The sequence below is a fragment of the Anser anser genome (genome assembly GCF_964211835.1).
Source record: "Anser anser genome assembly, chromosome: 24".
NCBI classification, from domain to species: Eukaryota; Metazoa; Chordata; class Aves; order Anseriformes; family Anatidae; genus Anser; species Anser anser.
In genome coordinates this window covers 1251216-1264338 of record NC_139745.1, presented here as the reverse complement: position 1 = coordinate 1264338, position 13123 = coordinate 1251216, and the positions used below count along the sequence as shown (strand labels likewise).

Genomic DNA, 13123 nt, shown 5'->3' with positions numbered 1-13123 from the left:
GAGTAGGCTGTGATACAGGTTCTGTTGGGTCCCGTCCAGCAAGATTTCCTGCAGAATTCACCGGTTCTGTAGGAATGGAATAGCAGCCCCCGGGCATCGGGTGCTTGAGTACGGAGGTGGTTGTGCTGGATACAGGGGATACAGGAGAGATCTGGCATGGCGCACACCAGTCCCAGCAGAGGGGCAGCAGCACAGAGGAATATCTGCTGTCAGTCTTTGGTAGAAACAATTTTCATCATCTTAGGGCTTCAGCTTTTGGACTGAGGTGGTACCTGTATTGGAACTCCTGGCTCTAACTGCGTCCCCGTTCTTCTCTTTGCAGTCTTACACGCCACCTGCAAACGAATTCAAGATCAGTATGAAACTAGAAGCACAGGACCCCAGGAACACCACCTCCACTTGCATTGCCACGGTGGTGGGTCTGACAGGCGCTCGCCTCCGCCTGCGTCTCGATGGCAGCGATAACAAGAATGACTTCTGGCGGCTGGTGGACTCTGCCGAAATCCAGCCCATAGGAAACTGTGAGAAGAATGGAGGGATGCTGCAGCCTCCACTGGGTGAGCAGAAGTTCAACTGTGCAGCAAGCACCTACATCATCTGTGGGGAAAAACCTTTTTTTATTTTATTTTCTAACATTTCTGTGCTTGGGACAGAGACCCACAGACTGCCCACGCCTACCACAGTGATGTAGAGCAGCCCGGTTAGCTTGGGCTGTTAATCAGATGTATTCCACACCAGGTTTGTATTTCCACGTGCACATTGTGTCATGGATGGGGAGATGCGTTGGAGTGTAGATGAAAGTGCTCTTGGCACTTAGATGAGCTGGTAGCTCGCTGCAAGTGAGCAGCCTGCAGCTTTAGCACGGGCTTGGCACGTGCTGACCGTGCTCTCATGCCTTCCAAAGCTCTCCCTGTTGTACCACAAAGGAAAAACACATTTTCCAGCCGTTTGTGTGAAAGAGTCTGAGAGACACTTAAGGTTCCCAGAGGACACAGAAACAAAGGAGGGGCCTCCAGAAGTTGTGATCACCCAGGGGTGTGTGCAGGAGCAGGGAAGGCAGAGCTACTGATGACCTTTCCTGAGTGATTGGCAGCACATGAACAAGATGCATCCAGGCTGGTTTTTTTCTGGGAGACGCCCCACAGTCACAGGGGCAGTGCTGGCACATAGCTCTGGCCAAGGCCTGATTACAGGCCGTTGCCTGTTGCTGTAGGCTTCTGATCCTGCTTGCAATTGCTGTCACGTCAAAGCCGTGTTTAACACAAAGCAGCTGCCGTCCAGCAGCACGTCCCCAGCACCTCCCCTTAGAGCAGAGCACTGTACTGACATCCGGGTAGAGATGCTTTGCTGGGGAACTCTAAATCTTGATGTAGAGAATAACCAAGAGAGCAATTAGGGCTGAGGCATCTACTGTATCACTGCTAGTCCTGACACTGTGATTTCAAAAGCATTTAAATTTTCATTCTTGCTGTCTAAGTGTATTTGTGCCCAGGTGCCTTAGAAGCAATAGCAGGTTAGCTGGAGACCATCAGATGGGAAAACATGATGATGTCTGAAAAGGCTGCCAGTGATTTAAGTCCTGTATAGAATGAAGGGACGGTTGCAATATTTCATCTGTTTGTTTATTTAATTTTACTCGGCTACAGCTTTATAAATAACCCAAATAGTCGAATAGTTCTGCCAGTGTCATCCCCAGTTAAACACACACCTTTTTTTTTTTGACAGTGCTGAATAACGAGCTGATTTGCTGGTTCTTTCCTGATTAAGCAGCAGGATTAACCTGCTTTTGCATTCTGCTGCCAATTGTTATTGAAGTGTCTTCATAAAACACTTTCTGAATTAGCACACCCCCAGATAATATCAAGCTGATCTATAGCGATGGAAGAAACCTTCAGTGGAATACCTTGAGTTAGAAGTATTTTTATTTTTTTCTGGAGCATCATTTGTGAGCTTTGGTGGAAGTAGAGTATAAATTGCAATGGGACACTTGGGACTGACCTTTCTGAAGGAAAAAACATCCGTAAGTGCATGTTTTGCCACGTCACTCCAGACAATGCCATGCGTATGCAAGTTGCATTGCGCTCTTTTTCTTCATATTTACTAGAGACAGAAGCTGCTGCAGCTATTAACATTAAAGCTGCTGCTTTTCATGTCACCTTAATGCGTGCTGCTGTCCATTTTCAGACGTCTCTTTGAAACCCTGGTCCCAGGGTGCCGCTCACACCCCTGGTGCGGTCTGCCCAGCAAGCACAGGTGCCTGCCCTCCCCGACAGGGGTGGGTTCCTCCTGTGCCTTTTTTGAGTTTTGCCAGCAGATGGCAATAAACGTAATCGAGTCGCAGAACAAAACTGATTTTTGACCATGCCGGAGGAGCAGGTTAGGCTAGTACTCGGTGGAAGAAGTCTGTGTCCAGCTCTGTTCTGTGTCACCTGCTTAACCCTGGTCCAGATGAGAGTGCTTCTCTTGTGCCCAGCATGAACACCGGTAACAAGTAGCTAGCAGTGCAGTTGTCCTTTCTGCCTGCAGAGTGCACGATCCCAGGAAACGAGGTGAGGAACTTACGTGTTCCTTGTGGTGTTTTCTGTGTGCATACAGAAGCTGCTGCTCTCCTTCTGTACATGGATAATTCGTATTACCCCGAAGGTAATAGTAACTCTGTTACCCAAGGGTCATTTCTGCCCCCCTGGGAGCTTAGCTCTCTCAACCAGAGTGGTTTTCCTTGAGCTGGTTGTGTTCTGGTGGTTGAGCTCTTGCAAAACTTTGCCACATTTATCGTTGTGGGATGCCTTCCGTGTAGGTCCAGTCCCAGCGTTACCTTCAAAACACCACAAACACAGGAAGTGCAGTGCCATGTTCAGCTGAACGGCAGAAACTGTCGGTGCAGGAGGGTACAGCCTTGCATTTAGCAAAGATCGTGTTGCGTGATATCTGGAGATATCTTTGTGCTCATACTTTCCGGATCTGTGTTTTCTGTACATTCAGGTATCTCCTCGTCATCTTCAGTGGGACACTACATGCACAGGGCTGCTGCACGTCAGATTCTGCCACGGTTTTCATCATGTGCTTCTGCTTTCTCTCTGATCTTTTTTTTCTTGTGTGCGTGTGCTTTTTCAAACACGACAGTGTGTTGGGCTCTGGCACCTCTGGGATTAATACCACAAGCCTTTCTAGAGAGCAGGTCTTATAACAGCAAAGGGTGTAGGAAGAGCAGGGCTGACCAGTGGACACAGAGCTGTTGTGCAGTTGTGTTCAGTACCATTGACTCAGAGCATGGGAATTTGCTTTTTTCTTCCCATATGCCTCTTCCTGTTACTTCTCCACTTCTTTCACAGAAGGTGTCGAGCCAAAAGTTGCCATCCTTTCTCTTTGGTTAAATGGTTAAGTCTGTTTCCTAGCCAAGTCACAGCCTCTTCATTTCTTCAGGTCAGCTTGCTGGCAGCTCACTCCCGAAAGGTGGAGGGGGCCACCCAGAAGCTGAGATTCCCTCCTGAGGCAGACACTTCATAGCCTGAGCACTTGCTGATTCACGTCTCCCCTGTAGCAGGATCACTGAAGCTGCCAGCACCAGTGCTACGCACGATGCCCGTATGGTCAATGTACAGACTTTGTTATGATAAGTGAAAATTGCAGTCAAACATCCATTTCCAGATGTTTCTTTTCAACAACATAATGTTTCGCGTTTGGAGTGTCTGGAAAAGGTCAAGCCTGACTCCTGCTTTCAGAGGAGGGTGGTGTGGGATCACAACGTGTGCCCGCTGCAAAGCTCCCGTCGGGGCAGGCATGTGTGGCGGATCCAGTGACCTCCCAGCCTTACATCCATCTCTGCTCCCTTCTCTGCAGGCTTCCGGCTGAATGCCTCCTCCTGGCCCATGTTCCTTCTGAAGACTCTGAATGGAGCAGAGATGGCTCCTGTCCGGATTTTTCACAAGGTATCTTACTGTTTGTGAAGACATCCTTCTGGCGTGTCCCCTGTACTGCAGAGCACCAGAATCACAGCCGCTTTCTCCTGTGAGGTCCGTTGGTCCCGGAGGAGCTGAACACGTGGCCCAGCGCTGCCACACGCTGCCTCCCCAGGGACACGTCCGTACCCTCCCCTGCTGCGTCGAGCAGGGGTCGGGGTGCAGACCGTGCTCTGCTGGGAAGGTGGGCTGCAACGCTTGGGCTTGAGAGATGTGCTTGTTTTCACCTGGGCGGCGGGTGCTTCTCCAATTCTGTATGTAAAAGTCAGCACCTCTCCCTGAAGCTTTTTAATGTACCAGAGCTTGCAAGGAATGCAGCTACCTCGTGTTGCTTGTGAAGCAACAGTGCAAGTATGAGTTCTCAGTTTGTATTCTTGCCCCCGTAGTGAAGGGAGAGGGACAGAGACCAGTCTGGGGGGCGTGTGCCATCATACGGGGTGGTTGGGGTGGTTTTACTGTATCTCTGTAAAAGACCAGGCAGAGCGAGCCCCAGATAAGGATGGCTGACGGGCTTCTCATATATCTAGCAAAGCTGAAGGTGGGGAAAGAATGATGGAAAGAGACTGTCACATCTCAGCTTTTCCTGCTCTGGTTGAGATACAAAGTGAGAGTATCCTGCAGAGGCTCTTTTCGTCAGAGCTTTGTTTTCTGTCATGCATGACGGAGTTGTCACAGGGTGCAGTGTTAATGTAGCGCTGTCTGGATTTGGTCCAGCAGCCTGGTGATGATAGAGCAGTCAGTAACGGACTTTGTTGTCTCGTGAATGAAGAGGCACATGGCTGCATAGCTAGGCCAACTCGTGCACATCTAATCGGGGTTCAGATCTGTCCCACTAGCTCCCTTCTCCACTGCTTGTGGAGGTGAGTGCTGGTGGAGAAGGCAGCCCTGGTCTGGGGAGGCACTGGCACTCGCTGAGAATATTTTCAACTTCTCCTCGTAGGAACCACCATCTCCATCCCAAAACTTCTTCAAGACAGGTATGAAGCTGGAGGCAGTGGACAGGAAGAACCCTCACTTCATCTGCCCGGCCACCATTGGGGAGGTGAGAGGTTCTGAGGTCCTCATAACATTTGATGGCTGGAGAGGTGCCTTCGATTACTGGTGCCGATATGATTCCCGGGACATCTTTCCCGTAGGCTGGTGCTCGCTGACTGGAGATAATCTGCAGCCTCCTGGAACAAAAGGTAAGGTCCACGTCGTTGTTTTGCTGTCTTTCTCATCCACTCAGCTCTCAAAGGGCAGCAAAACAGGCAGACGCTAGCAGCAAGGACATCTGGGTGCTGTCTCAGGCTTTCTTACCGCTGTTTCATGTGTGGTGAAGGTACAGATGATGATACCTGTTAGCAGTGTAACACGCAGCCTGGCATCAAGGTGCTAGGCAGCAGCCATCTGGAAAGATGGGCAGCACGGTGGCTGTCTGGAGGGAAGGCGACGCTGTGTCTTGTTGTTCCATTCCTCTTCAGGAATTTCCTTAGTCTTTCCTGTGTCCCTAGGACACACAGAGACCTTTTCCCACAGGAACTGGGCTATTTGGAGATATAATAAGGAAATAACGAGAGAATTATCTGTCTTTAAGTAGCCGGACTGCGCCAGTTCGTACTTCTGACAGCGCTATCTTGCTGCGCCGTTTGCTGCAGTCTCTGCTGGAAAAAGCAGGTCTGAGTCGGGCAGTGCCTGCCGTGTTCCTAGAGCTGTGGTGGTTGGTTGGGGATGGTTCTGGGGAGCTTTCTGCCTTGCTGGTGCCTGAACGCTGGCTGTTGAGAGTTTCAGCCATGTGTCTAGCTTGCAAGCGTGAGAGTTATTTGGGAACACGGGAGCTGGCACTGTCCCCATGCAGGTCCCTCTACCATTTGCTGGCTGGCAAGTCCAGCGCATGCCTGGCAGTGAAATTAAAAGCAGGAGAGGAACCTCCCTGCCCGAACTGAAGGATTACTCAGGAAAGGCGTTTCTCTGATGAGACAGTTCCTCTTGAAGATCCAGGGTTTGTGCTAGTCCATCGGGCTGGTGCTGTCCTGCGGCCCTGTGGTGGCGCCGGGCCTGTTGGTGCTGCAAGGCCGGCGTCTGGGCTCATGGCCCGGGCTCGCCTCGCGTGGTGGCCTGGTGGCCTGCAGGCCATGCTGCGAGCTCCCCTCGGCCGGGGATGGTTTCTGTTAGGCTGGGAGGCACTTATCGTGCTAAGGCTGCTTATCTTGGATGCCCGCGTCCAGCCGTGGTGTTCCCAGCCTCTCCCTCGCTCCTGACCTGGGGCCGGGGGCTCCTGCCCGGTGTCCCCGAGGTGCTCCTCGGGCACCGCACCGGGGGCAGGGATGTGTTGGTGGTGGGTAGGAGCTTTTGTGCAGCCAGGGGCGGAGAGCTCTGCCTCACCCCTCCCTGTGCCAGGGGAGGGTGCCCAGGATCCCCCGACCCTGGGGCAGCACGGTGGTGGCCGGGTGCCCTCTAAGAAGCGCTTGTTCCCCCTCACCGGCCTGTCGCAGCTTTCCCTTGTGTGTTCGCTCAGCCTGCAGGGACTCCGTGGTTCCTGCTCGCATACAGAAACAGCGAGCAGAAGGCACATCTCCACGCTCCCAGCCCCAACACTTGCTTTCAGGCAGATTTCTGCTCTCTTTGGCAGGTATTTCAGTTGCTGCGGCAGCAGCAGGGACTGGCAGAGGTTGTGTGAGCCATGCAGAAGCGCCGCAAAGTCAGGATCGGCGTTGGCTTTGTGGTATTTTACTTTCCTCTCTGTGGCAAGATTTTCCTTTATCCCCGTCCTTTCCTGTCCCAAACTTTCCAATTTCCGCTTTGTGGGATTAAACCAAAAGAAGGGACTTCTGGGAACTTTCCTCCTCTTTCCCAATCTGAATTCCTCCCTTGTTCGTTTTCCCCTCAGCCCAGCCTTGCAGGAGGGCTGAGCTCAGCTCCCCCGGGGCCTGTGAGTGCTGCTCTTGGCAGGCCTGGAGGAGGCTTCACCGCAGAGGCATCCCCGTTTCCTTTAGCTCCAGGAACCGTTGCAGTAAAGCTTCCTGCTGAACCGAGGGGGTTCCCGTCCCGGCAGGGAGAGCCGCCCCAGGACTCTCGGTATACCTGCACCGACACCGGGCTCTGCACCCACACCAGCCCCGCCGTCTCGATGGGTGCCGGCGGGCTGAGATGCGGCGCTTGGCAGAGCTGCGGAGCCCTGCAAAGAGTTAACTCCATCGAAGCTCGCGACTTCCTAGGGCTGAACAAAGAGAAATGAGCTCATGTTAAAGGGAAGCAGAACTTCAAAGAGAACAGGCATGTTTGTTTAATGCTGGCAACTTAATTCGGCTCTAATCTGTCTCTTCTGGTGGTTGCCAGCAGAGGTGGAGGAGAGCGGGGTTTCTCCTAGGCACATCCCTCCTCCTCCCACTCCCACCCGCGTTTGCTCGGTGGGGCGGCTGCGAGGGCTCTGGTGCTGCTGGGGCCGGGCCAGCCGCTCCCCGGGAGCTTTCCAGAGGGCATGGGTGTGCGGAGGGAGGGAGCGGAGGGAGCAAAGGGAGCCCAGGCAGCGCGGAGGAACGGCCCTCGCCTCGCCGGGCTGGTAGTAGCAGCGTCGGCAACAGCAGCGCCGTCAGGACGTGGTGGCGGCCCGCTGGGAGCGCTTGGCCGTGCCCAGGCAGCCGAGTGCCTGCCCGGCTTCAGGCCGCCTCTGTACGGCACAGCCCGGGGACGGGGCTCGGCCAGGCACACCGTGGGGGACCCACAGCCGTGGGGTGCTGACACAGGGCAGCCGGAGCGGGGTAAGGGTGGAGGTGGGGTCCTTTTGGACGGAGGGGCGAGGCAAAGCGCAGCAGGGCTCGTCCCGTACACCTTGGGCCCTCCGTGACAGCAGCCGGGGAAAGCAGGTCCCCCTGCCCGTCCCAAGGGGAGCTCCCCACCACGCCAAGCGGGCACCCGCAGTTGTCTCTTGGGCAGGAATCCCCAGGTCTGCCCCACCACCCCTCACACTTGGCGCTCGGCACCTTCAGTGGATTTTCGTGTGACACGCGTGCTCGTACGCCCTTACCCGCGCACCCGGGGCTTCTAGGAACGTAAGGTGTGGGTGGGCTCGCTGTCAGACGCGGTGCTGCTTTGACCTCTGCTCTCAGGGCAGACTGTGTTAATGGCATTTTCTGCACTCACCTTGCACGGGGGATGATGGTGACTTGTAGGTTCACCTCAGAGGTTTATATGTCTTTTTTTTTTTTTTTTTGCTGTTTTTTGCTGAAGAACTGTTTGCACATCCGTTCGTAAAGAATCAAGCACTCATTGTAGAGAAATATTAATCTGTCATGGGGCACGTACATAAAACAGCTGAGTTTAAGTTGCATGGGGCATTTAACCCAAACTTACTGCAAAGGCTTCGGACTTTCCGGTTTCATGGTGGCGCCAGAGTTCCAGGGTGAAACGGAGGGAAAATGGTGTTTCCCCAGCTTTAAGGTTAGCAGCACACAAAAGCACGGCCAAAATCCGCTACATGCAGATCGGTTCAGTAGAACTCAAGGTGCAGAAGTTTTCAGTAGAAGACCCTGAAGGTTTGTTGGGTAGAGAAGGAATAATTCACATATGAGTCACATAGAGACTCAACAAATATTGTGGCAGATAAGGGGCAGGAGATAGCGTGTTTCTCACGCCGTGAGTTTGGAGGTGTAAGTTACACTGTGACGGACGTGATCAGAGTACCCGGCTGTGGACTGCTGGGGTGTCAGGTGGCAATGTAAACTGGGAGGAAGCAGAGACTGAAGAAGCAAAATACGTACGCCACATAATACTTTTGGAAAAACTTTTGGCATGCACTTTCCGTTTTCTGAACTTCGTACTCCTCGGGGAGTCTGCGAGTAACAAGCTTTTGCTGCTCTTAAGCAGGGCAGAGAAACAATTCTGCTCTCGGGTCAGTGGCATCAGCAGAGCGCAGATTTGGAAAGCCCATTTGGAGAGTCCCTCTCCATTATAAACAGGACAGAAAATCGATGCTCAAGATCAAGCTAAAGAATGAGGGTTGTTGCTTAGTTACTTTAAGTCATGTCTGGGGAGAAAGAGAGCGGGAGAGACGCCCACAAACCGCAGTGCAGCTGCTAAGGATCAGGGCAAAGCAGATTGAAGAGGGAAATACCAGGCTGTGATAAAAATCACGGGAAGAAAGAAGAATGAGATAAGAGGCTGCCTAATGACCGTCGATTTCGGGGCACCTGCCCTCAGCAGGGAGGTGGGTATAGGGGAAATCCCCCATCAGCCAAGGCATGGTCTGGCAGAGAGATGTCTGCCGCTTTTATCTGTGGGAAAATTGGCTTTTCTCAACCGATCACAGACTAGAGGAAAGTTCGGTCCTTTGTAGTCAGCGAAGCACACATTGGAAGAGGTTCCACGAGGAGTTGTTCTCCTTTCTGAAGTGGTTTGTGAAAAGGAGAGCTGTAAACCCCTGCAAAAAAGGCAGGAAAGCAAAATCGAGCAGGGGTCTTGCCAGGTCCTCTGCCAGGCAGTTTCCAGCTCGGAGCCATTCACCCAAGCAGGGGATGCTCCTTCCTCTGCCTCGCGTCAGAGGAGGAGGCCGGGTAGCGGGCTGGGAAGGGGAGACTGAACGGACGGGATCAGGGCTTGCTTCCTGTACACGCTGACTGTGGGGGCAGGAATCTATGAGGTTTTCTGCAAGGTTTGGGTCTTTGCGTAAGGGAGCATGCAGAACTCTTGTATTCATTACGTGCTAGCTTTACTTTTCAAGGAAATGCATGTGTTGTTGTGGTTCTCGTGCTGCGGTGTTGGGAACTGTAACTGTGATTCACTTCAGACGGCATGAGGCACGCACAGGACCCCCAGGAGCCCTGGTGATAGCTCAGCACCGGGGGCTACATGCGTTACCCAAGCAGCAGCGCTGCGGGAAGGGGCCGGGGCCGGGGCAGGGACGGTACAGTCTCCCCCACTTTCTTGAAAAGCATCTAACGTGCCAGGTCCTGAGAAATCCAGGTGTGAGCTGTACCTGGACTGGGACCTTCCCCACGCACCCCTCCTCCGCGGTAACAGCATCCCTGAAGTCTGCTCATCCTCGTGCAGCGGCACATCCCTGCTGGAGGGCAGGGAAATCCTGTAACCCTCACAGCGGGATGTGGGGCACCGCCGCCTGCAGCATCCTGCCCACGGCCATGAGCATTGCTGTCAAATCTGTAGCTCGGAAGGTCTGCGCGCCTCTCCTCCCTGTGGGCTGTGTCTCCTTCAGCTGCCAGACACCTCTGGAGCTGCCTGGCGGTGGCTGCGCCTGGTGCAGGTGGGTCCCTTACACCTCCTTACGCCCTCCCGGATCCCCGTAGGAGAGGCGATGCTGTGCTGGGCGCCGGAGGCAGCAGCAGTGAAAGCGTTAAGGCCAGGCGGGCAGGAGCTGGAGCAGCCTGGGCTGGAATTCGGAGGAGTGGAGCCGCTGCCTTGGCAGGAGCCCAGCTGGCAGCGGGGCCTCGGGCTCGGGGAGCGCCGCTGCGGGGCTCGGCCGGCCGGCGGGGAGCTGCAGAGCGAGCACCGGGCCCTGCCGCAGGCGCTCGCCTGCCCTGCCTGGGTCTCTGCTGCTAGCTGGCGGCACGCGGCTCCCTCTCCGCGGGCTTGGCTGGCTCGCGAGCGCTTCCAAGCAAAAGTTAATAGCTTTACCTTGCCACCGCGGGAGTATTTTGAAGCGGAGCTCACGGACGCTCCTGGACTTGCCGCGTGCTGGGTCCCGCCGTGCTCGCAGCAGCGCGAGGCTGGAGGCACGGCACACGGAGCTCACGACGTCCTTCTCTTGCCACCCTTGCTGCCATGCGATTTATTTATTAACTGCTTGGTGTCTTCAAAGGAAGACGATCATCAGATGCTAGATTTTCGGCCCACAGGCGAAGGTAACGTTTGTTTTCTGACTTCTCTTTATTTTTGATGTCGCTCGGTTTCTCTTCCTCCTTTGGGAAGGGAGCGGGCAGGTGGCTGGAAGCGCCTGTCGGGAGTAGCTGGCAGGGTGACGCTCGGGTCAGCTCCTCTGCTTCGCTGCTGGGAGGAGATGCAAAGCTGCCGACTCCTCTCACTGCGGGGTCTGGAGCTTGTACCTCAGGCTGGTGCGAAGCCAGGCTCAGGAAGCCGGTGAGGAGAACGGCAGGGCCAGGGGCCTCCGGTCGGTGCGGTGGCCGGGGCCTCGCACTCCGGTGGAGCTGCGAGCCGGCATCCAGAGGGGTCCCGCACAGAAGCTCAGCATTCGCCCCCGCGGCCGCAAGCCTTGTGGGCATGCCGCCGGGTACCTGCGGATGCTGCCTTCGAGACCACTGTCAGGAGCTGCCAAGCACCACCCTGGACCTGTTCGGAGCACAAAATCACGGGTTTTATCCGTAACCCCAGCTGGGCTGGGGCGTGTGTGCCGGAATCCGTGCTGGGGTGGAGGTCTGGGCGCTCCGCGGGAGGGTGAGCTGCGCCCTCGTCCCGCTGCACGAAGCTGCAGGTCTGTGGTCAGGGGGAGCACGGAGCCACCGCGTCGGACGCCTGGTGTTACCGTGCGATGTGCTGGGACTTGCAAGAGCTCCAGGGAGAAGAGCTGACCTGAGGTTCCACTGCCCCCGTCTGTCCTTAATACCAGTGTCACAGCTCAAATTTTCCTCGTGCATTTTATTCTAAAACTCTTCATAACCCACAGAGTCTGGATGCTGTTTAGGATGTTTCCTTCCCCTTTCCATCCTGCCTTTTGGCCTAAACCAGACCTCTAAAAACTCTAGGCATCGCTGGGTCACCGCAGGACGGTTCTGCGGGAGCGTCACTGCTGGAAACCTTCCTCTGCTGGGACGAACGAAGCTGGGCCTGTTGCTCCCCTCCTGCGGGGACTTTGTAACGCTGCTTGTGCGGGTGGGATGTGGTGCAGGGCTGTGCACGGTGTTCGTGTAGGCTGGAGGGCTGCACGTTTTTGGGAGGGAGCCAGACAAATTTGAGGGCTTTTACATCTGCTGGTCTAAATGCAGGGTCTGGCTCAGGAGCTGCTGCTGTCTCTTTGCCTCGCTCTCATCACCGGCAGGTTTGGAAGCAGAGTTAAGCAGGCCCCGAGTGTGCTCTGTTCGGTAGGTTTTATGCCTTCAGGAGGGCAGCAGGGAGAGCCCCATTTCCCATCGAGCTCCCTGCAGTGCTCCGGCTTCTGCAGAGCCTGGTCTGACCTGGGACGCACCGAGCTCGTGTCCTCTCACTCGCCTTTGGTACCGTACGATGAAAGAGGCCCCCTGTAGCCTCTGTTGGGTGGAAATGCCCTGCCCAGACCCTCCGGATTATGTCACCCAGGCCCGGAATACTTCAGGGCGGAGGCCTGAGGAAGCGATGCTGCATCGTCCTGAAGCCGGTCAGCGGTGCTGGAACTGGAATTGAAAGGTGCTGGTGTGTACTGTGAGATCAGGGCAGTGGGACCTTCGAACAGGAGTAGTGAAGCGATCTTGGCCTGGTCCTGGTGCTTTTTTACAGGGTCCTGAAAAACTGCTGATGGCACAGAGCAGGGAATCGGAAGAGGACAGAGGCCTTTTACTGCTCAGGTATCTGTTCAAGCTCAGATTTAAGCCTGTTAAAAATCAAGTCGCACAGCCTGAATGCACAGTCGTGGCCGAACATGTCAGGATGGCTCCTGGAGCCCGTCACTCTGGATTTGCTTCAACCCCAGGGCTTCCAGCCCACGTGCTCTGTGATGATTCAGGACGGGAAGACAGCATGGCTGGTGTGAGTGGGGACACTCGTCTCCGAGCACACTCCTGCTCCCCCGTGGGTGGTTCGGGTGCACCCTGAGCTGCCTCGCTTTCTCCTGGCAGGGACAGGAGTCTGGCGTTCCTGGAGCAGCAGCCGCAGAAGAGTTTGAGTTAAGCTCTGTACTGGGACGTGGAAGATGCTGAGCTTGGATGCCCTTCGAGGCTTCGCGCTGAGGATTTAGTGCTCCGAGTCTGTTTTCTGCCTGTCAGCAGCACACAGGTGCCAGCTGTTGGTGACCGTAGCTTGGTCCCCAATAGGGGTGCTGTTTCTGATGCAGACAAGTGCTGGAGGAAGCAGCATGATCTGACCGGATTTTTCTCCCAAAGGCTCATAGAGGCTGCGTGCAGTTGGTGGGACAGTTGTGCACTGAGCAGCCCACATGCGTGCAGGAGAAATGGGCCTGATCCAAAGATACCTGAATCTTGGTAGGATTTTTCATGGTGACACAATGGGAGCAGGAGCATTAC

At 54.9% G+C, this 13123-nt stretch overlaps 1 protein-coding gene across 15 annotated transcripts in view; it reads left to right on the top strand.

The window, feature by feature from the left end:
- SCMH1 (Scm polycomb group protein homolog 1) overlaps positions 1-13123 on the top strand; it is a 69843-nt gene that overhangs the window by 27035 nt on the left and 29685 nt on the right. For 14 of the 15 annotated variants that reach the window (XR_014575180.1, XR_014575181.1, XM_083810224.1 and 11 more), the window contains 3 exons: positions 323-557; positions 3841-3929; positions 4900-5143. Coding sequence is in view for 13 of the 15 variants with exons in the window: in XM_083810224.1 (XP_083666350.1) it covers positions 323-557; positions 3841-3929; positions 4900-5143 (568 nt within the window). In the remaining 2 variants the exon portion in view is untranslated. Of the gene's footprint in view, positions 1-322; positions 558-3840; positions 3930-4899; positions 5144-7448; positions 10796-13123 lie in introns of those variants that run through there. The other variant, XM_083810226.1, reaches the window with a different exon arrangement.